General features: G+C 48.2%; 1 protein-coding gene across 1 annotated transcript in view; it reads right to left on the reverse strand.

Moving 5' to 3' along the window:
• LOC138567521 (tumor necrosis factor receptor superfamily member 16-like) overlaps window positions 1-24,241 on the reverse strand; it is a 73,470-nt gene that overhangs the window by 30,886 nt on the left and 18,343 nt on the right. Inside the window, exons 2-4 of the mRNA XM_069645794.1 lie at window positions 7,661-7,790; window positions 2,267-2,509; window positions 825-1,190 (exon numbers count right to left, since the gene is read on the reverse strand). Of these exons, the coding sequence (XP_069501895.1) occupies window positions 825-1,190; window positions 2,267-2,509; window positions 7,661-7,790 (739 nt within the window). The remainder of the gene's footprint in view (window positions 1-824; window positions 1,191-2,266; window positions 2,510-7,660; window positions 7,791-24,241) is intronic.

The following is a 24,241-nucleotide window of genomic DNA, read 5'->3' on the forward strand; positions in this document are numbered from 1 at the left end:
AAAAGTATAAGAACGGTAAAACTTTTTTTTTTCCAAGTAGAGGCGCACCGCTACCAAACGCGTCCGCCCACTTCGACCACTAAGGCTGAAACGGGTCAGAGGTTGCTTGTGTTCCAGAACTCAAATTCCCAAGCTTGGTTGCCCCCTCTGCGAGCGCTATCAAGATTTTACATGTTGGCACTTCAGAAGGGGCACAGATGAGCGCCACTAAAAGGCTACGGAAAATGCCACTGGAGGAATTTCCAGTGGTTAAGTAGTGTTAGCCCAAGCATTTCAACCCATCCCTTTTCCCTCCAGTTTTGAAGATGGGAATCCAGGGGGCACTCCCACCTTTATATATGAATGAATCCTGTAGTGCAGGAGGCGGGACGTGATGATCCATAGGGTTCTGGTACATCGGAGGCGCAGAAAGGGTAGGGCCTGAGGGGCAAGGCTCACCCAAAATCTGTAAATGCCCGCTCAGCAGCGCTGCGTGGACATTTACAGATATTTTTGTCAGGGAAGTGGGCCCCATTTGCTAGACAATCCTGGCTACACCTCTGTGGTACATTAGTATTGAAATGATCACTGCCACACAGAATTGCAGGCGCTGGTTACAATCTGGCAGGGTACAAAATGTGCACTCGCCGATAGTCATTGGCTAGTGATAGTTAGCTCTTGGCGAGTAGTACATAATTGTGTTCTGTGTGTATATATATATATATATATATATATATATATATATATATATAATTGAGGTGGCGAGTGACTTTTTATGGCTCTTTAGTAGCTTGCAACTTGAATGTTTGCACCCCCCCCCGCCACCCCCGATCCGGTGTACTTACCCATGCACAGCAGGTCGGACTCTGTGGTGCACCCGCGCAGCACCACCTTCCCCTCCTCACACTCACTCCGGCAGGGCAGGCAGGGGGACTGGCTGCTCCTCTCTTCAGAAAAGAACCCAGCAGGGCAGGCCTCGCACTGGGTGTCCCTGTCCTGGCTGCAGGCAGTCCTGGCGCCATGCCCCCGCGGGCACACCTGGCAGGGCATGCATTGGCTGTGCCCATCCTCCACATGCAGATAGGTGCCATTGGGGCACTGGCAGAGGGTGTCCTCCGTGCAGGTGCATGGTTTCGCTACCTCCATATGATCCGGGCACATGGAGCAGTGCACACATCCAGGGGCAGTGCCGCTGCGGGCCAGCTCCTTATCTGCGGGATAAGAAGACGAGGCAGAGGTGAGCAAATTACATCTGGAACATAGGCATCAGAGCACAGGATCCAAGGCACTTGACACAAGGGGCAGGTGCAGCTGAAGTCATTAATGTCGAAGTGCTACACCTGAACTAGTGCTTATTCAGTGATATTCTGCTTATACATTTTTTGCAACAGGGGCGATTCTGCCGAAACTGCTGCATCAAAACCCAAATTATCCATGCATGCTTCATGAACTCAAGCAGATATTTCATGTTCCTCTTTATATGTGGGAAAACCGGCCCAATAAATGTCACAAAGTGTATTGCAGAAATAATAAAATCTTCTTCTATTTTTTCCCCCACAATTTTGCTCAACCTTAGTCAATAGTGTTTGAACGACAGCCCACCTCTATAATTCGCAGTCTGGAACCACTGGTCATAGTCCACAGGTCAGCAATAAGTGGAGAGGAGTACCTGGCAGGACAGGAGTGCAGAGGCGTTGCTGGGGGGAGGGAGGGGTGAGGGGGCAAGGGGCTATAGCCCCAGGTCTTTGGGTTGTAGCCCCCGTTAGAAGCTCAGGTGCTACAACCAAGCCATGAGTCCTGCCAGTCCCGACGCTATCGTAGCCCCAGATCTTTTCCAGACCTAGCAACACCCCTGCAGGTGTGACTCGCCACCTCCCTCCTGGAAGCATGAACCCAGACCAACCCTACCCCGCCTCCCATAAGACCAACGTTGCCACCTTAGCTTGAATGACAAGCGCCCAATTTAGCGCTCACAGTGGATCCTCGGAAACACTGGCATGCGTGCAATTGATTGATTTTCCAATTGGCCCACCTGTTTCTGCAGCCTACAAAATCTGCTGCTTTCCCTCTTCATTTTCAGCTATGTGCCCTTGACTGCACTGAACTCTGGGTGCTACACATTTGGCTCTTGCACACTACGTCAAACTGCGACTGACCACACTGCCACACTACACCCACCTTGCAGTTATGTCATGGGTGGAGAGTGCGCACCAAACACGATACATCACCTACCCGCGCATATCCCGTTGGGACATATCGGTGTACGCGCTGGCGTCACGTCACCTACCTACGCATATCCTGTTGGACATATCGGTGCACGGGCTGATCTCCACCTCGTCCATGCTGCATTCCGTCCTGCAGGGGAGGCACAAGCGGCGCTCTTCTACCACCTCCAGGTAATACCCCTGTGCACAGCGGCATATGGTGTCCTCGAAGCCGCTGCAGTGAATGAGCACCTCCATGTTGGCAGGGCACCTTGAGCACGGGGAACACCGCTCGGTGGCACTGCTGTTGGAGGAGAACGTGAGATCTGTAGCAGGAAATGAGAAGAGACATGCATGATTTAGGCTACAATGCACTGATTTGAAATATGAGAAGAGACATGCATGATTTAGGCTACAATGCACTGATTTGAAATATTCTGGTATTTTAAGAGAATGATTTTACAACAAAACTTTTATAACCAAAAAAAGCATTAAATAAAATGTACTTGGGGTTTCCCCACCCCCGAGCCCTCCCGTTTCCCTATGCTTTTAAACCCACCCGAAACCCCTCCCCACCCATTTAAACCCCTTACCCGACATATATTTATTTTTTAAATGGGATATTTTCTCATTATGTTATTGAAGCCATTCTCTGTTTTTATTCGTTAAAATCACTGGATACCTGTAAAACATTAGTGTCATAAGCCGTCACTAAGTTACGGTCTCAACGGTTCAGTGGAAAAACGGCTAAACAGAGTATACTCAAACATTACTCAAATATATTGCTCTCAAATGAAGAATTAAGAGGCACCCGCGAATGCGCGCGCACACATCCCCCACCGCCTCCATGTTGCAGTAACATTACTTCCTAGTTCAGCTCAACCATCGCCCTTCTTGGCCCTTCTCTAGCCACATTTGCATCCTTGCACTTTATAGCATATTGTTGGTTATTCTCCCCCACTTTAATAGTCCTGGGTGCTCACTGCACTACCAGTCCACACTGATACCCGTGGGTGTCCTCCAAGGGTCCGTTCTGGGTTTCCGTCTAAAATACCTCCCATGGCAACATCACGGCCTCCTTCCCTTTTCTCTTATCACACACACATGTTCTCCCTCCCACCCGTTGACCTCACATCCAATGAAGAGCGACTGACTGTATCACAGTGAACCAACACAAGAGTACCCCACCACATTCCCATGCAAAACCTCCTCAAAGAATGGCATCCTTAAGTCGCCAGCACTATGCCCTCCCCAATCCAGTTATAGGTCAATGGTCTGAATCAAAAGGTTCGAAATACAATAGGTTCAAATCAAAAGGACCGAAAATAAAAGGTTCGAAAACAAAAGTTTGTTTTTTTTGGGGCCCTGCCCCAACCCCTGTTTTTGTGGTAAAAAACAACTTTTTTTTACCTATACGGAAACCCCCAAAAAAATGTATAATAAAAAAAAAAATTGAACCTTTTGTTTTCGATCCTATTGACTCACCTTTTGCATTCAAACCTTTGTATTCTTTTGCATTCAAACCTTTTGTATTTGATCCTTTAACTGGACACCCTCAATCCTTTCACTACATGTTCACCCTCATCCTCCACAAGAAATGTCTGCCAACTGCGCTGTGTGTGACGGGTTCAAAGAGACTGCTTCCTGATTTCTCGGCCACTGAGAAAGGTGGTGCACCTAAGGCACACAGCTGCCATTGGTAAGCCAGTCATCCATTCGGAGAAGGACTTTAGTAAGAGAGGGTGGGGCGAGGAAATCTGAAATCAGTCTCTCTGGCTCGCTTGATTGAGGGCCTGCTGGTTCACTTGTGGAATCTACATTTGAGAACTACGCAGAGCCGTTTTCTCTGCACAACCGAATTAACTTGGAGCAGATGCTTTCAGTTGCTGACTAATGCATTGATATGATATGATATGATATGGTATTTGTAACGCGCCTATACACAAGTGTTTCAAGGCGCGACGAGGCAGGGAGGGGGGGACAAGGGGAGACAGACAACGATCCTACTAGGCCAGGTGTCATTCAGATCGCGCAAGTGCAGGGGTAGGGGAGGGGGAAAAAGTGCAAGGGGAAGGGGAGGGGGAAAAGTGCAGTACAAGGTAAGTGGCGTACGTAATAAATAAATAGGGCCAGCTGGTGGCAAGTGTGAGGTAAGTGCAGAACAAGTGCTGGGGGAGGGGGGGGCTGTAGGGATACAGAGACAGTCCCGCAGTGCAAAGGGGTTCCAGGGCATCAGTGCAAGTGGAGAGTGGCAGGGCCCAGGACCGAGGCCGTTTAGAGTGGTCCAGTTGCAGGATCAGTGCAGTTTCAGTGAAAATTAATTAGCAGTTCAGCAGGGGAGAGGGAGAGGGAAAGCAGAAGCAAAGAGGAAGGTTTTGAGGTGCTTCCGGAACCGGAGATGGTTCTCCTCAAGTTTCAGGGAGGCAGGAAGGCTGTTCCAGAGGGAGGCCCCTGCCGCGGAGAGAGATATGCACGTTTTTACACATTCACTTATTCATGAGACCTCCGGATTAGTTTGACCCCAGCAGTGGTCGAAGTGGGCGGGAGCGGTTTTACTGTTCCTATACTTTAATTTTTAAAAGAAACGCTTCCAGAATGGTTTCGTTTTAAAATAAAAGTGTTGGAAGACATTGCGCACGTTTCTAGTTTCACTGCACTGGACGTTCCCAGGACGACTGGTGGGTTTGTTTGTCAGGGTTTGGACTGTGCGTGGGAGGGGGCGTGGCGATGGGGTTTGTGGGGAGCGGGAGCAGGCCAGCAGGAAACATTGTCCATGGCTTCTTTTCGTACACTTCGACCACTGGACACCCTGAGATCCCATACTTTCCTTAAAGGTATAATTATCAGACCTCAATGGAGCACACGAACAGACGTCTCAGGGCAGCAAGAGGCGGGAGAGGGATATCTGGAAAGCATATGGCTGGCCTGCGAGTGACCCGAGAGAGGGAGCAGCCACCATATCTACACTGGCGAGGGGGGCATGCCAAGCCCTGCCAACCTACGGGCGAGTGTCAACACGCAGGCTGACATCACTACGTGTCCTTCACAGGAGCACCGACATTACTAAAATCAAGTACTTTTGGAGTTCAGAAAATGTAAAGCTTTCATTTTGATTTCTCTGGTCCACATACGGACAGACACCCTCAGAGACGGTGAGCCGAACCTCCACGCGCATCCGAATTTAAGAAAATGAAAAGGCATCGGCTACAATGAAACCATCCAGCATGGCATACAGGGGAGTTGCTAGGTCTGGAAAAGACCCGGGGCTAAGCTGATGTCAGAACTGTTGGGACTGGGAGCTAGCTAGTCTTTTGGCTGTAGCTCCTGAGATTCTATCCGGGGCTACAACCAAAAGATCAGGGGCTATAGCCCCCTTAGCCCCCCCTAGCAACGCCCCTGATGGCATAGCATTGGGAACACGTCATGGGGCAATTACTGAATGTAACTGTTTACTACAATGCAACAGACATGTTTGATCTTAAACAGTAGAGGGATGAGTCTATTGACTTTATGCCCGACACATCCGTGTACTGTGATTAAAATATGCCCATCTCGATTTAATTACACAAGGAGGGCATATCAAGCATCAACAAATGTGTTCAACAACAAGTCTATGAATGACTACTTCTAACAGTCAACAGTTACTCATCAGGGTAATCGTCATTAAATATATCTCCACGTCCAGACAGAAGTCCGGATAGCAGTCGGTCGACCGGTTTCAGCGGTATAAGGTCATTTCTCTGCCTTCTTCAGGACCAGAGAACCCCGGTATGCAAAGCGTCATATACTTCTGACGAGTGCCGCTTATTCTGTCACGTGCTAAAATTGGGAAGTGACTTGACAGTTCTGTAGAGAAGACACACACGGAAAAAAATGTTTCTTGTAACTTCACTAACGGAGAACAGAACTAAAGGACACATGGCTCCTCTGATTCAAGAAGTGGGACATGGGAACCCATCCTGTGATTACTCCCCGTGGGAATTTGTAAATACATATCTTGCTTATGTCCCACTTCTTGAATAAGGCCATTTGTGGCTCCTCTTGCTCTCGTCACAGGACCCAGCACCGTTGTAGTTGCCACGATGGAGATCCAGAGGGAAAGTGTCTGTTGCCAGTGCTTTCGTTTCTAGTTTCAAGGTCTCTTTCCGGTCGTCCATGAGCTATATAGGCTTTTCCTCTTTATCGCAACTCCACCCAACTCCATCACGGCATTACAATCCTATTTTCGTTTATCTACCTTAAAAGTCACAAGGATTTACACCTAGTCCATACTCTACAGGACCTAATACCATTGAATGCAAGTCGATTACGTCACCTCCCCAACTACCTACCCCATGTCTTACCCACGCATACATCTATACAAGCCCAACTCGTGGTGTCGACACTGGTTCCGTCAGCTGGCTTGGCTAACCCAGTGCTTCTCCCTGATACAGAGATTGTTTCTTACAAGCTCATCTGGTGAAAGCCTCCATGCTACTAGGGCGCGCTTGAGCACCTATCAAGTACAGCACGCAACCGCTCACCAACTACATCTGGTACCATGCTTTGTAGGGTCTAGATAGTGCCATTACAAAGGCTGTGATCTAAATTTAGCTGCACATTCCTAGAAAGTCTCTCATACATACCAATAACTAATCACCGTTCAGAAATACACATCCCAGCTACCACAATCATATCCTACCCCTTCTTCCCCATTGTTCTTCAACCTCCAGTTTTGCCTGAATTGCGCCCTCTGGCCTCTCCCAAGAGCTTTTTTAATTTTAAAGCCCAATTTGGGTTTTGGTGAAAGGGGGGTGACAACTTGATCCATAGCAATTATCTATTAAACAAACACCATAATAATTTCAGAATTTTGCCCCCAAAAGATAGACTCGAACCCCCAACCTTTCAGGTACCAGCCAGATGCATTAACTGGTTGTGCCACAGAGACAGGTAGAGAAACGATTGACTAGCTGGGCCTGTAATATCAATCAGAGCAAAAGCTCCATTTGTTATTGACATACTTGCATCCAGAATCAAAACCACACAGTATATATGCAGGAGCAGTGCTGGAAATACTGTGGGATCCCATGGCGGGTGAGAGGGGGCAGGTTGAGGGAGCGCAGGATTGTGTGGCGGGAGTATTCCTTTTATGCTGTTGGCTATGCAGTGTTTTCTAATTGTCTTGGGAGGATAGCTCAGGGGCAACGTGCTCGCCTTGGAAGCAAAACAACACGGAGCACCACAGGCTCAATCCCCAAGTCCGCGCTTAGGCGTTATAAATAACATATCATATCATGGTCACCCTACTCTCCACCACTGCACTGATCCACTTAGTCAAACGCACCACTCTACACCACTGAACTGAGCCACATACAATCTAATGCAGTACTGATCCCCACATGGTTTATTGCACCTCTCTGTGCCACTGTCCTCATCCCCTTACAGTCTACACACTTTCCCTTCGTCCAGGGTGGGGGCAGGGGATGGATACTCACTCCTTTTGCAGGATTCACACTTGGTATTAGAGCTGCCGCATGGTTCGGAGACCCCCGTGCCTGGGGGGCAGAGACTGCAACACTCGCCCTGGGACGTCCGTCCACTTGCACAGGGATCTACTGCCGAAACCTAGAAGATGAAAAATACATAGTGAGAACCACTATAGTCATAGGGCGCCCCAATGCTCCTAGAGACCCCAGGTTTGGAACAGAATGATTTTGACTTAAAGCAATGGTATTAAATATACTGACAGTATGCGCATAAACTGAACGCATATCCCTGCAGCAGGTGCATTAAACCGCCATGCATTTTTCTATCTGGATTTGTCTAGTCAGGATAAATGCACTTTAATTATTTGATCTGTAATTAGAATGGGAAAAATACCCATGAAGGTTGATGGGGCACGTGGACAAGGTCATAGGGCAATTTGAATAATCTCTGTAATGCAGTATTACACAGTCTCTCCTCAAAGGCCTGCGCATGTTTTAGCGCAGCAACACGTCTCAGGCCAACCTTAGTAACGTCAGAACATATGTGTTAACGGAAGACTTCTGCCTCTTTTTTGCAACATTACTCGTATGTGTGAACCCGCATTTTACTGGTACTCAATCAACTTCATGAATAATGTGTGCTGCAGATTTTAAAGTACGTTTTAAAGCATTGGTGGGTATAAAAACAAACAACTCTGGAGATGTTCATTTTAAAGAAATCTGACATGAATTCGCAAGAGTATGGATGGAGGTGGTTCTGTTCACTTCAGCAGGAGTTTCCTCAAAAGGTAGACGCTTTCCTCGCGCAGGGGACTGGGCGATCGGCCTCGATTCCCCATGTTGCTCAGGTTCGAAGCAATGGTCAAAGTGAGCGGGAACGGTCGGGAGCGGTGTTCCACTACTTTCATTTTTATCCTGTTTCCCATTCCTCTACTTTTTACGACCATATTCACCATTCTATACAGGGGATGTGCCAATCCATGTCATTGTGCAAGTGTAAAGTTGCAAATGGAGCCTTAGTTCCTAGTCACTTATAGTATTGCAATGCCCCGGCCGCAACACCTTGTTACATGTTGCACTATGCTTCCGCCTACCCTCTACCCTGCCAAAACCACAGTCCCACTACTTTTTTTGGTACACTTCTAGCATAGGTGGCACACATTTCCTTTAATTTTATTTTCATTAACTTGTGCTTATATAGCGCTTACCGTCAAAGCGCTGAACAATAGTAACAACAGTACAATTAAGGTCACATTGGCGTACAACAATCTATTTATGGGGAAGAGAAAAAGAGGTTTCAACCCTATTCGAAAGGAAAAATTGGGGTGCAGAGTGCTTAATTTGTGGGGTGGCACTAACATGGTCTTATTGTCCCAGCTTGATAATTATTTGTTTATGCAACTTTTTATTTTGAACGTCAATCAGTTGTAGTCACACAACAAGCAAAGGTGTGCACTGGCCACGTATCGCACATCCTGGGCCGGCTCGTGGTTATTCATGAACCAGATGACTCTGGCAAGCCAGAAGAAGGACTTGGACCAGAGGATTTAGGGAAACCGCCTTTCTAGCTCTGTTGCTAAACAGGGAATTTCTTTCCTAACAAACTATATTATGCTCGTCAATAGTCAAAAATAAGAAAACATTGTCCCCTCTCCAAACCTATCCTCTAAACTGGCCCACTTAAAAAACCATAAAAGAAAATTGGGCAGAGTGTCCTGCCTTTAGAGTTGTTCACCCCGATCTCATTCAGGGTTTCCAGGAATCCCTCCTGGTTTCGGGTCTAGAAAACAGTTCTCCGGCTTCAGTTTACGCCCTTCTTGTCAACGTTCCAAACGTATCTCAAGTTTAAAAACCTGACTTATTGGCCTCTTGTCTCCCTTGGCTTTCTCTGTCCCGATGTCTCACTTATCTCTCAGGGGTGTTGGTGAACACTCTTCACATATGCCGCTCTTGATTTCTCGAGAGCTTTTGTGAGCTGTTTGGCACATTTCAATTTCCGGGCTTCCTGGGTTACCGTAACCTTTATTCTTATTTCTTTCCTTCTCTCTCTGGGCCTTACTGCCCCAGGAAGATGCTGGGGTAATCCTCTCCACCCCCTCAACTATGAGTAACATGGGTACCGTCTCTTTCGCAGGGCTTTCTCGAGGGAGGTGACGTTCTCCACGGCTATCTGGTGTTCTGTTCTGGATACGTGCGAGTTTAGCTGTTCCGGTCGTCTCAGCGTTTCTCTGCTCCTCAACTCCTTCATTGCGAGAGGGAGATTCGTTCCTCCTTTGCAACCTAGGTTTCAGCATTATTTCTCAGGTCACAGGCCCACTACGTCCTCCGTGTGTTCACGCCTCCAGATAAGGGCTCTGCTCTGCCTTGGCCTGACCCAGAAACCTTGGTGCCTCGTCGGCAGAGTCCCTCTCTTTCCCCGGTCTCTCTCCACACTACAGCACAGCTCTGCCCCTCAATGACATTGGCAGCTCACCTCGGCGTACTGCTTCTTCTCCTCAATTGAAGGGTGATTGTGCCTTTATTTTTGCTCCATGACACAAAACAAGGGCTGTGTTGTTTATGCTCATCTGTCAAGCCCACGGAGAGACCAGCATTGTCTTGAGCCAAACATCCAAAGGCACTTTGAAGTCCACAATTTAATGTAACATCCATTTCTCGGATTCTCATGTATGCAGAAAATGTCTTAGTTAAAGGGAGTTCCTTATGGGAATGGCGGTACTGTCCCCTTGAGAGGAGTCACTCCCATACAATCACTAGTTATTTTCCAACTAACACCCAACCTCAATCCATCCTGCCTGCACCCGGTCTTTTCAAACTTTGTGGTGATGTGCAAAACCTGTCACAGCTTGATCGAGGTAGGAGGTGGCACCATAGACGCTTTGGTCAAGGTTCTTTTGGAACATACATTTCATATATAAAATGTCTTAGTTATAGGGAGTTCCTTAAGGGAATGGCGTTACTGTCCCCTTGAGGGGAGTCACTCCCAGTGAGATCCTGCTTTCCCAAAACCCTAGGGAGGGCTTTGCTTAGTGGCCTCACCTCCCTAGCCTCAACCCCCACCCCCCCCCCCATCCCTAGGGAGAAGGGCTGAAAACTCTAGATTATAGTCACATGACCCACACTGGCATGGCAGTGCTAGCTATCCATTTTCATGAATAATATTGAGTTGGGACGCGTCAGTGCTAGGCACTCGTGAAGGCCAGGCCTGTGCACTTCTCCAGCCCGCTGGCATGCGACTGATGCAGCTCAGCCACGGTTATAAAAGTTGGCACTGCCACAGCAGGGTGGGTTGACAACAGGACAGTCAACAGCAGCAACCCAGGGACAAGGCCAGGCAAAAGGCTGTCCTAAGCACCAACATATACAAGATCTTGCTATAATGATTGACAGGCCAGGTCATAGGCTCAGTAATAACTTTGCATTAGTCCATCAATTTACCACAGGAAGAAAGCACACTTGCTCCATTTTCAGTGGCCAGATAGCCAACGAGTTCCACTAGCCACCAATGGAATCAGAGCCAAAAGCTCCAACGATGATGTGTTTAAAGAAGCGATGATGTGTTTAAAGAAGCGCTTCAACTTTTGTCTGATGCCAAGACCAAAGTAGTATGTTATTGTATGTTGTTTCGTATTTGTAAATTATACATCTGCCAAATTCTTTGGCCCCATCAGTCACCCCCCAATGAGCCTCTGGGGGTTGCAATTTTAAACACAAATATGTTGACACTGTAGGGAGCCGCGCTGGGTGCTGCCAACAGTGGCCGTAGTAGAGCTAGACGCGCTGATGTGTCACAAGCGTGATGGAAAATATTTGGGCGCTGGAAATTAAGCACTGGAGATGCACACATCTTCAGACTATGTATCACTCCAAGTCCCATAACGCACTGTGGCGATTTCCATTTACCGTGCATCTCAAAGTCACTCCCTCCCGTTTACAGGGTGAAACAAAATTAGCTTGCAATGCTGGACTACGAGTACCAGAATCCTCTGCAAGATGGCCATGGGACGATTCAGGTGACCCCCGCCGCTTGTATGTACGCATACTATCGGCATGCACGGGCACGTGCCTGTTTCTGGCGCATGTGTGGGTGTGTGGACACTTAGCAGTGGGCATGCCACGTCCCCGATGGTGAAGTGCCAAGCCATAGGGAGCAGCCTAGGCGTGGCTTTGAATTGAAGGCATAGGTAGTGTTAAAAAAGAAACAGCTAAATTGCACTCTCACACAGGACCCATTGTTTAAGTGTGGGTGCATATGACACATTTGGGACTGTTATTAGCCGAGCCAGACAGCCTGCAGCATTTGGAGGCAAAAGAAAAACATGTCAAGGCACCCAGAATTGGGCTCGACATTGCAGCTGTGACCCCATGCACTGGACACAGTTTAGCAGATGAGGTCTACAGAAATTCCACTCTTTTGAACTCTTTCCTTTGCACCCAAACATTTGCTGTGAAGTTCCCACTGCTTTGCTGCAGTGTGGGGAAACTTGGTGTGATTGGCTCTAACACCCTGCTCCAGGGAAAGGGCCTTTTACTTATCTCCCTGGATCCTACGCCCAAATGCTCAACCCTGGCGCCCTTGGAGGGCGTCACTCGTCTTGGACACACCTTCCACCTTCCGACAAAGCACTCGTCTTCCGTTGACCTGTATGGGCCCACTCCCCAAACATGTCCACTTGGCCAGCCAATAGGTGGAGAGGTTTGCTCAAAACGCGCGACTTACTAAAGACCAGCTGACACATTTGAGAAAAGTCTCACTTTATCCTTTGGACAAGGGCCCTGTAGGGGAGGGGAGGCCATCTTACTTCGCCCCCTCGGCAGCACTACCAGAGCCAGGTTCTCGAGTAGCCGCACACTCCTGCCCACGGATTGTGAGCAGCGTGAACCAGCGGGCTGACTGGGGCTTTGCCCCTACAATCCTCCCTTCCCCACCCTGATTCCATTTTTAGGCTTATGTTTTGGGAAAGGGTGGTTGTGTTTTCAGCAAGCCTGAAGACGTCCCGCTTTCTGTCCATAACACCCAGAGGTCGTGGAATTGAGCCGAGGGCTCCAGAGTCCAACCTTTATATTCCGGAAGTAGTTAACGCTTATGACACCAAAATACTTACTGAATTCTTATGAAGAAGGGTTTATGTAAGATCCTGATAAGATTCTTAGAAGTAAACCAATAAGAAATGGTTGTATGGGTGCCGGCCGGTGTGCTACAGGTTTCTGCAACCTTTGGGTCACCTGAGGTTTTGAACTACAACTCCCATCAGCTCTCTGCAGCATAGTCAATGGTGAGGGAGGGATGATGGGAGTTGCACTCTTAAAGACCCCTGGGTTAGATGATGTTTCCATTAGATGGACTGGCCAGAAATAGCAAAACCCGGGATGCGAGAAATATAAGGACTAGTGTCCCCTGGAATCAATTGTCCTTTAAACCAGATGGAGGTCAGCAAATGTATGACTTACTATTCATACTGTCGGTTCTAATGTAGTCATTTAGACAATAAGCCCAGAGACTGCGGGCCATCACCGCATAAGGTAATGCCCCGGGGGCCCACCTTTCAATCTTTTGTGCCACCAAGGCGTGTGAAAACACCCGTTTTTTTAGGACGGGTGAGAGAGTCCTTTGAAGTGAATGGGCGTTTAGGAAGCTTGGGGGGGGGGGGGCGAGTCAGCTGATTGCAAGAAGGGTGACACCCGCCAAAAGCATGTGAGTTGAGAGAGCTATGCACGGACGTCCCTGAAACGAGTATACCGAGAGCGCCTGCAGATGGTACCCTGTGGAATGTGCCAGAGAGGAGCACTAAATATTACTGTTACCTTTTAACACCCCCAGCCCCCACCAAAGAAGCAGCCAAACACCAGTGCAGGCAGGCAAGCAGCTCCCTATTTACACTTGGCGGCCATTTTCTGCAGTATGGGGTTCTCATCCCCACTGCCCACGTGCCACTCTTACACGAACTCACAGGCACAGAAACTGACAAACTCCGACGCAGGAGGGGAGGTTTCACTCGGGCTCCGTTTCTTGACAAACATGGCCGTGCCAAGACAAACACCCAGGGCGGCCAATCCCCGCTGCAGGATTTATAGAAATGGGGGGAAGAGGCAAAAAATGCTGTCGAACACGAAGAGCGAACAGCCAACAAAATACCAAAAGAGACCCTTTTTTTTTTTTACTACAGATCTAAACTGAAGAAAGTGTGCTGCCTGCAAGGCGCATCTGTTGGAGGGAAGCGGCACACTGAGGCCCATTGTGCGTTAACAGTCTCCTTCCAGTGCCATTTGGCCAGGGGCGTTAATAATAAAAGGTATGGCGCGCGAAAGTGCACAAAGATCACATGGTTTCAAGAGGCGGACACGGTCGGCAGGCGGGACCAGAGCCAACGCGCGGTTGGGATCCCCTAGGGCGCGCGCCATTTTATACCATTGCCTCCTCACCACACAGGGGCGGACACTTTATTGCTTGGACAAACCTACTCTCATGGAGGGGGGGGGGGCTTTTATACCCCAAAAAAGGTTTTGGGTACCTATAAAACAGCAGGTGCATTTTAGAGCACACTGGGCCAAGGAAACTCTAGAAAACACGATAGATTTTAAGGACACCATGCACATTTTAGTGGCACCTTCTTGGCACATGTTATATAACAAGGCATTTTGAACCAGGAAGCAGAACAGGTTCAAGCTCCCATTGACATGCACTGAGCGGAAATGTAATATATTGGTGATTTATATCGTGCATGATGCCGTACTTTTCCAGCTTCTAAGCGCTTAATCGGGGATTGAACCCATGCTGCACGGTTGCCCCTGAGCTATCCTTCCAGCCTGGGCAGATGGCGATGGCAGACAAGTACTCTCCGGAGACATTGGCAAGCATGGCTGCCCATCAGAGCCTGGAATAATGCTGAAAATCCAGCAAGAAAGCTCTGTGGGTTCGGCACACTAATCCTAAAGATTAGATTTGCTGAGATAGATTTTTTGAAGAAAAGATTCTCTGTGGCGAGTTTAGGAGGAGGGGGTAAACATGGAAAGATGACAGAGAGAGAAGAGACCAGGGAACAAGATTGGTGTGGACAGTTGCAAGGAGCAGCTATCTGAAAGGCGGGGCGGGGGGGGCAGTAGGTGTTTCCCACGTTTCACTCTAGCGCTACCACCTGCAGGGCAACATTTCCCCTCCAGCAGGGTCAAGGCAAAGGGCTGCACATCCTCAAACCAGTCTGCAGCCTGAGAAAAACAAAATGAGTTCTTCAAGGATTCCCATCCCACATAAGCAAACCCTGGTAGAGTCCATATGGCTTGTTGTGCGGGGAGAGGGCGACGGTGAAGGTGCAGAACTCAATGGGCACTGTGGGGTACTGGGGTCACCACAGTGGCGAGGGATCGTGGGAATTGTAGGTTAACAAACGTGGAGGGTGACCCCTGCTGTAGATCGTTCCTTTTCCCACTTTTCCCCTCCCCCATGCGCGTTCTCAATGTCACTGGGCCTAGTAAGATTGCTGTTTTGTTCTCCCCTGTCCCCCTCCCTTGCCTTGTCGCGCTCTGAAACACTTGTGTACAAGCGCAATAGAAATAAAATACCAATATCAATACCTAGAGGCAGTTCAGTGTCACACAACTCCTTTTCCTTAGGGCTTCCATACACCGGTCCAACGTTCGACAGGCGCCTGGGACCGCAGCCATCTTGTTTTCTCAGAGGGTGGGTGGCGCTTTCCTTGACCTCGCTCTGTGCGCTAACGGCGAAGACTCGCACAGCATTTGGCTCAGAATTGATACGCTGCTTTTATTTATTATGAAGAGCTTTCCAAATATTTGTACATCCAGCGTCATACATTTCATTCGCGAAATTCAACAAACAACGTTAACACTTAAATCAGCAATAAAATCCACATAAATAAAACATGACCAAAATGTCCTTATACAATTCACCTAAAACCCACGGTGCAATATAAAATACAAAATCAGTGCCAATCTCTCAAGGTTGCAGCTGAGCAAAGTGCCCATTGATGAATTTTGTCACTCATGGGCCCTAATATTAATTTACATTCAGCCACTAGAGCGCCTGGAGACAGCCCTTGGGTGGTAGCGGTGCGCGGTATAAATCAACATAACCTAACTTGCCAGATTCCAAACAGAGCCACCTGCAGTGCAGTATTTCCAGAATTGAGGGAATAGGGCCAACATTCGTAACTGGATATAGAATCATGATTGCCAACAAATTCTGCAGGTCTGTTCACATACAAACCAGTCACGCCATTACATGATATCAGCACATGTTGGGAAGATTCTCGAGTGTTTGGCATTTTACAAAATGCAACAGGTTTTTTGATCTGGCAGTATTTTTTTTTTTACTGTGGGTCAGTTGTAGTTAAAATAGGAAGTTGATCTATCCGCATCAATAAAACAAAATCTCTGCGTAACCACCACCACAGTAAAAGCGCTGCAGCGGTCCAGGAAAGCTATGGTCAATCTCCATTGACAGCCAGCACATGATTCTGGAAATGTCCCAATTTTTAAGCTAACTCAGGGGGGTGGGAGGGTGGAGGGGGGTTTGGGGTCCTGTCTCTTCAGACTTGCTTGCGATCAAAAAGTGGTGAATCCCGCACAACTCTCCCACGCCGACTGACTAGGTTTGTCAGCTACACACACTTCCCATCGATCTATCAGAATGGACTCCGCTGCAGGCTGACTCAGTCAACGATAAGCTAATGCTGCATGTCGGGTCGCCGACTCCTGCGTTGCCAGTGTAGTGTTAACACCATGGCCAGGAGGGCAAGTGCTATGGCGGATAAGGTGAGGGTAGGTAGTGCGGCGAGGGTTAGGGGGTGGACTAGACTCAGTAGTCTGATCTGATCAGGTAAGGATGCCTGAAGGCAAATGCAGGGTGCTGATCCAGACTGGTTGAGGGGGTGGGACCTGGCACCTGTATGACTCAGAAGGGACCAGGCAGCCAGTCGTATCAGCGGGGCGGGGGGGCATTAGCAAGGAAGCGAGAGAGGGAAGGAGGAGAAGAGGAAAGTCTTGAGAAGCTTTTGGAACTTAAAGAGATCCGGCTCAAGTCTGAGAGGGACAGGCAGGCTGTTGCAGAGGGGGGCTCCTGCCGCAGAAAGAGTCCACCGCCCACTCTGCTTGGAAAAATGTCTGACCTGCTGAGAGTTGGCGGACGGAAGGAATCTAGCAGGGTGGTATTTAGTGAGAGAAAGTTGGATGTAGCCCGGCTCCATGCCCCAGAAAACCTTGTGGGTGATGCAGAGGGTCTTGAATTTGATCATTGCAGTGACCGGGAGCCAGTGGAGAGCATTTAGGGCCTGAGAGATGCAGTCCCTGGGCTTGAGGCCAAGGATAAGTCTTGCAGTCCTATTCTGGATGAGTTGAAGAGGGCGAAGGCAGGAAAGAGGCAGATTAATGAAGAGGCTGCTGCAGTAGTCCAGCCTAGAGCGATCCAGAGCTCTAGAGACATTGAGTTTCTGGGGGAAGATGAGGAAATGTGCCAGAGTGGGGTAGCCCATCAGTGTGGCCGAGACTGCCCTTCCTGGGTCAGGTGGGTCACTGGGTGGGTGGTGCCCCCCTTTAGTGTCACAGGCGGGATAAAAAAGGGAAAGCTCGATGGGGCATAACTCAGCCCAGAGGATAACTCATGTTTGGTTGATTGGGAATATGGTAAGATGCGGAACTGACAAGATATGCTGAAAGTTCACTAGCACCAGTTTTCACGTTGGCCAGAGGCGTTGCTCGGGATCCGGCCAGAGTCAGCCGCCTAAGCCCATGTACCGCGCTGGAATACTTAAAAAAGCAGCATTGCCTTTTACCGCCAGCGTTGGCACTGTATTTGTATTTGCATTTATTTATTTGTAGCACGCAGCCTTGCCCTGAGGCATCTGGGCGCGTAGTTACAAGAAGGTGGTTACATGCAGGCATAATACGTTACAAAGAGTGGCGTAGTCTTAGACAATACAGTCAGGCTTAAAACAACGAGGTACAGGAAACATAGTTACTCAGAGAGCGCATTCTGAGGCTGGCGTTGGAAGGAAAGAGCTAATGTAGTTGAAGTTCGGTGCTTATGATGTAGATGAAGAAGGCTCATCAAGTTTATGAAGCCAAAATTTGGTTTTAGTTTTGAAGGAGAGGAACGTGGGTTCTGCTCTAAGTGTGGAGGGGTGGTGTTCCAAAGTTTAGCTGCAAGAACTGGGAAGCTTGAACCCCCTGCCGACTGCAGCTTAAACTTGATCCAGCCTACAAATCATTCACCATAGATGGCAACATCATTAAAGTGTCCAACTCAGCAAAAACCCTAGGTATCTATCTTGACGCAACTCTATCCCTTACAAGACAAAATAACGCGGTAGCGTCTGCCTCGTCCTATACCTGCAAACTCATCACACCCTGTAGACACTTCCTGAACACTAAGAATTGCATCATCCTAGCCAGAACATTAATCATGTCAAAAATAGACTACTGCAACGCTCTCTACCTAGGGATCAGTCGAAAAAACACTGACAAACTTCAAGTTTTACAAATCAATGCCATAAGGGCGGCCCTCAACATTCCCAGAAGTTCCCACATCAGACACAGCCTTCATTGGCGCCCCGCCCCGTTGTGCAGCGAATATCGCTAAAAACACTAGCCCTAACTTACAAGGCTCAGAACAACATGGCCCCAGCATATCTGACTAGTCGCTTTTCGCAGCATGTCTCGAACAGACCGCTGAGATCAGCCTATGTCAACACTCTCACCATACCCAGATTTAAGCTAGGTTACTAAAGCAGGAAAAAATATGGCAGGAAGCGCTAAACTAAATCGGCCCTATTATTATCAAATATGCAATTGGCTTTGTCCACGGCCATGCAACAAACATCTTTTCCTGACCTCCAAGTATTGTAGTCGTCATTCATATAGCACTATTTCCCTATTTGTATGGCCTCAGTGCGCTTTGTGGTTGGAACGTCCCCAGGGACCGAAGTCCATGTATAAGAAAGTTCTCGGGGATTTGCGGGCAGAATGGCGTGCAAAACCCCCCATTTTACATGGAAAATAATTCCATGAATCAGAGACTAACACTTCTTTTAAGATGCGTGTGTGCATTCTGCCGGGTTAGGACTGAAGGGGCTGGCTGAGCCCTAGAAAGCAACCCAGAGGTCAGGCACGTGGGCGGGTGCTGTCGATGGTTTAGGATACAGTGCTAGTGTTGGGGAGCGCGTGCTGAGCCCCTGCCACCATTTCTGGGGCTTGAACCTTTGACGCCTCTGAAACCGCACGTGGAGACCGGAGCAGGGACCGCAGAAATGAAAACATAACATTCCAATGAATGCAAGGTGTGTGCCGGCTGCAAACCTGGGGGAGCTTTAAAATGATTCTTCTCCATCAATGCCTTTGCAAATATGTGAGAAAAAGGCCTAAAAAAGCCCAGTAATAACCTGCCTTAGCTCCCCAGTTGCCCGTCTGCGTTCACAGCTACCGACCCGACAGCTCGGGTTACTGCCTTTGCCAGACAGTCAACGGGGAAGCCCTACCGTGGATGTGGTGAGACAATGGGCGGCTGAAAATGGACCCGAGGGGCACCGACCTGCACGCCGCAGCAGGTGTAACCAGACCAGGATGTGGTTCAGGGCCTGTCAGGGGCCAACACCCCCAAAACATGCTCCCTGCTCATCAGAGGGCGCAGAGGCATAGACAGGGTAGGGCCTGAGCGGGCACGGCCCACCTAAAATCTCTAAATGGCCAGATGTGGAAAGGCCAGAGGAGAAAAGGAGCAGGCCGACTGCCTCTGGAGCTAAGGCAATGTGACATCTGCATGAAAACTGGGGCATAATCCAGGGTCAGACTTGGACATAAAATCGGTCTTACCGTTTACTTACTTTTTATGTGCATGAATAACTAGGCACAAAGAAATAATTGTTACAAAAACATTTCAGTTTTCCATTTACCCGCTTATAAAAATACTCCCATTGGAAATTGGACTTACATTTTTACTCTCTAAAAAACTTTTTACTCCCATCTGACAAAAAATAAGGAGTACAATACTCCCACTTCCGAATGATGTATAGAACACTGCATGCAACTATTAAAAAGCTTTTACATTTAATATCTTTTCAACCACGTTGGTGTAAAAACAACAATCACAGTACATGTATTGATTTCATCTAATTCTTGCAAATGTATCGAATCAGCATAACGATATGTCATATTCCATATACAAAAGGAATACATCGATATGGAGACGAGCCTTAATGGGGGAGTGAAGAGTGAAGCATGGGTGGAAGAATTGTGTATTGCAGTAAATCCTAAAGATTGGGAACCTATTTATAATACCAAAAACTCTGCCAGATATCGAAGAGTGTGCTGGAGGGAATGGACACAAGTCTATATTGGCCCCACAAAGTTGCCTGGGCATGGATTGTGAGATAATGGATTGTGTTGGATTTTCAAATTGAACATTGGTCATTTAAAGCATATATTACCATGGTTATGGTTAAATAAGGCTAATAATTATAATTTTCCTTTTATAACGTGCTTAATACCAGCCAGTGGTGTCTAAGCCCTGGATCGGGATTCAAACCTGTGTTGTGCTGGATTGTCTTTGCTTCTAAGACAAACGTGTTGCCCCTGAGCTATCCTTCCTCCCCTGATAAAAATGACATCTGTAATTAATTGCAGCACTTGGAAGCATGAGGACTCCAGCATAAAATGACATAAGAAATCTATTTCCGTTCCTTGCTTCTTCTGCAGCGCACATAAACTAAAAGCCGGTTTCTTGGCACTGCAATATGAGGAGCCCAGGAAGAGGGGGGGGGGGGTCACAAAGCGGAACATGCAATCAAAATCTTGCTAGCTTGTGATATTAATGTAATTGGTTACTTATAACGCACTTAACACCAAAGAGGTTTCCAAGCGGGGATCTGAAATTCGAGCCTGCGCTGCTCTGCCCGTCTTGTTTCCGAGACGGGAGCGTGGCCTCTGAGCTATCCTCCCGGACAATGAAATGTCATAGGCAGTCCCTCCAAACCCCTAATAAGAGGTATCAAGTATTAAATCATATGGGGTGGGAGTGTAAAGAATATTCCAGGAGCTACATTAGACCAGCGGCAATCTTTAAACCTTTTTGGATTTAAATGCCACTTTACAAGGCTGGTGTGGGACATCGACCAAAGATATTTTTGTATAAAACAAGAGGAAAATTATTATTTGTAAAGCACATTGGGCAGGTACAAATTGACCAAAATAGGATTTCTCCTCCCCCAAAGGAATATTTCGAAAACGAGGCCAATAAAATAGTGCTTTGGCAAATAACAAGGTGAAAACTAGATTGGATTGGATGAACACTTAACAAGAGAACTCTGTCCCACCAAAACATCGAAGCCAATTTTTGGGAATTCCATAATGAGATTTTTATAAAGCATTTCGCCGGAAGGTATTTGGGGTTTGTGTAAAGGGGTTAATTACGGTGGGTGGGATTTTGGGATGTCTCCGCCTGCATTAAATTGCGACGAAATGAGTTTAAAAGAAAAACAAAAATCTGATGTTATGGGATTCATAACAAACAAACAAAAAAAAAAATCGATGTTATAACGTAGTTGCCAAGAGGATTGTGTGTGTGTCAGGGTAGCCGTTCGGTTGGGCAGGTTAATGTAGCAGTGGTCATCAAACAGTGATGTTGGCCCTCTTAAGGTGCCCAAAGGATGTCTGGGGGGGGAGCAGGGGACGCAACACTCTACAAAAAGGCACTACATACAGTGACTAATTTTAAATGAGCAAAAATGCAATGGGGGGGTCAACAATAATATTACTTAAGAGGGGACTTGGCATTAAAACGTTTGGATACCACGGATGTAGAGGGTGGTGAACGAGGATGCCGCCAAGAGTGCTGGATGTCACACAAGGCGCTTGGCAGTCATGCTCAGGACAGACAAAGCTTGACACGTGACATGTTCTTGACCTAAATTTACCGGAAGCTTCTCAAATTCCTTGCCGCCATTTTGGACCCTGGATAAGATGTGACCTGGAGTCGCCCTGTGGAAAGGGGACCCTGATGTTTGGGACCGAGAATGCCAAACACGTCACCACAGGCGCCAAACCGGAAAGTCAGTCTCGACTTGGAAGCCACAACAATCAATCATGTTTTAGCACACAGCGTTTTTCAATGGGTTATTTGATTGAAAAATGCTTGGTGAATTAGACCCCGTCCCTTTCCAGAGGAGAAATATCCATTTACACCCAAGACTGGTACTGCCCGCCAGGACATCTGAACACACAAATGCAAGACAATTCTCCTCAGAACATGGGTCACAAGAGGAACTCCAGCAACCACAGACGTTTCTGCCCAGTCAGGCAACATCTGTACGCTGAATCCATGTCTCTCTAGGTACAGAGGGGAAGGGGCCCACATCTGGATTACCCTTTGTAATTTAGGGTTAAACCCCATATATTTAAACATTGGCAAAAGTGTGAGAGCCCCTCTACTGGGGATTAACACTGCTTAAATGCGCCGTTTTCTGAGCAGGTGGCCAGCAAGGAGGGTAAACAGTCACGCTTAAACCCACCGTGCTCCACCAGAGGATATATACATTTGCATATCACTAGACTCTGCTGAGTGGGAACCATCACACAGACGGTTATTTGGCCTTCGTTTTCAGTAGAGGGCTGGCACGTTTTAGCAATTTTTCTATTTGCTGTTGGTTTCTTTACTCCCATAGTTTTGTATGCTAGGTGTGTTTGCATGTTTAAAGGAGTACAAGTGGCTCGGGCGGATTTTCTGTAGGGCAGCTTTTGTTGAAAAGACCAGGCATAGCGTTGGACAGTGGCTCTCGCACTTGTGCCCGGAAGTCCTCATTCATTTCCCATGCTACACGCCTGCCAATAAGAGAGCACGTGGCTTCGAGGTCCACATTTTCTCACTGGCAATTGTTTGGGCGTTCTGTTCTGGTCTGTAATTCTTTTGGCTTTTGATCAATCTTCAACACCGAGCAAACATTTGTAGTAATCTGCTTTCAGGTTAGGTGGGTGTGTGACATCACCTACTTGGAATGTTTATGTAGAATGTTGGTGTGCAAGGTTCTGTGAGTGAGAACCTGGGAGTGAGAGTGAGAAGAGTGAGCTGAGAAGATGGGTGTGGGGGTGAGCCCGGTGTTTCCCTTGTCATCTTGTGTCCCCTACCATCCCTGTGTCTTGAGGAAGAGTACTGGACATGGACAATAAAGGAACCTGTAACTTACCTGAAGTACTGGAGGTCCACTTTGTTACACTGGCGACGAGGATGGGATGGTAGGTGGATCTGTCGCTGCTGGGGGGGGTGCAGCCTTCTGAAACACCGCCCCCGTGATTCCCCCCACACCCAGGTGGGCCTGTATTGTAGGCCTGTGGAGTCCCTTGTATGGAGGGTGGCCCTTCGCAGGGCCAGGTCAGCGCTGCATATGCCATCAAGGACTGTTCTGCTGTACGGTGGCGCGTTGATTAGTGAGCCGTTGATTTGCCAGTGTTTCCCTGCTCCCTTGGGGTTGAGCGCTGTTGCCACGCTTCCAGTTCAGCTGGTGTTGGAGTCAAGGAGGAGCCAGGGCCGTGTGTTGTTGCCGCTCACTTGGAGCGTGACTCTGCTGTACATATGGTCTGCAGCGGAGAAGGAGCGTTTCGCACTCCTGGCTGGAGGAAGTCCTGTCCGTATTACGATGGTCGCTGGACGGAGGAGCCTGTGGCCGTGTGTTTGTCGCCGCTCACTCGGAGCGCGACTCTGCTGTACAGAGGGTCGTCAGCGGAGAAGGAGCGTTTCGCACTCCGGGCCGGAGGAGGCCCAGCCCGTAGTACGGTGGTCGCAGGACAGTGGTCTGCTATATCCAGAGGAGGCTGCGAGGCGGAAAAGTCGCTCTTTGCGCCGCATGTTCCCTGCGAGTGGGTGCCATCAGCATTTAATTCTCAAGGAGTTCCTTTCCATGCAATCGGGCTGTGGGTCCAGAATGTCGGTGGACCTCCTATCATTATACGGATGTTTACTGTCCGGTGTCCTGGGATGATCTGGTGACGTCATGAGGTGGGTGGCGTTCCAGTGCTTCACGTCAGCGTCATCTTACGTCCTTTTCTGCGTGTCAAGCCTCGTTTCCGGTTTGAAGTCCTGTACGGGAACGGGATGCTTCGCAATAGGAGGAAGAGTATTAACATATGTTGTTTTCCGTGCCTCATCATTTATCTCGGAGACACGAAGCAATCGCTGACAGTTGTTTGGCTTTTCTGTTCTCCGCGGGTCCATTCCGTTTGATGATTTTGGTCAGGTTAGTGTCTGGGCCGTGTGTGAGGACATGAATGAATATGTGTTGTGGCCCATATGTCTATGATTAAGGTTGGGAAGAGATGCTGTAGGTATGGCCCCGGGGGTAGTGTCAGGGGTATGTTATTAAAGGCCGTTGTCTTGTTCATGTGTGATCCTTGTTGTGGCCTTTGGTGGGATAGTGAACATTTATAAGGGTTTAGTGTTATCCCTTTGGGTACCTCCCAGGAGTGGTGTAGATTGGGGTGCGTTCTTACTTGTATTGTAGGGACTGGAACTTTCATGGTCTTGAGGGTGGTGTTCCACGTGTCAACGTTCATGGGGATTGTGACCATAACTATTTGTACTGAATTGAAAAT

Source organism: Ambystoma mexicanum, chromosome 2p (assembly GCF_040938575.1).
Source record: "Ambystoma mexicanum isolate Mex_15411 chromosome 2p, UKY_AmexF1_1, whole genome shotgun sequence".
Taxonomy (NCBI): domain Eukaryota; kingdom Metazoa; phylum Chordata; class Amphibia; order Caudata; family Ambystomatidae; genus Ambystoma; species Ambystoma mexicanum.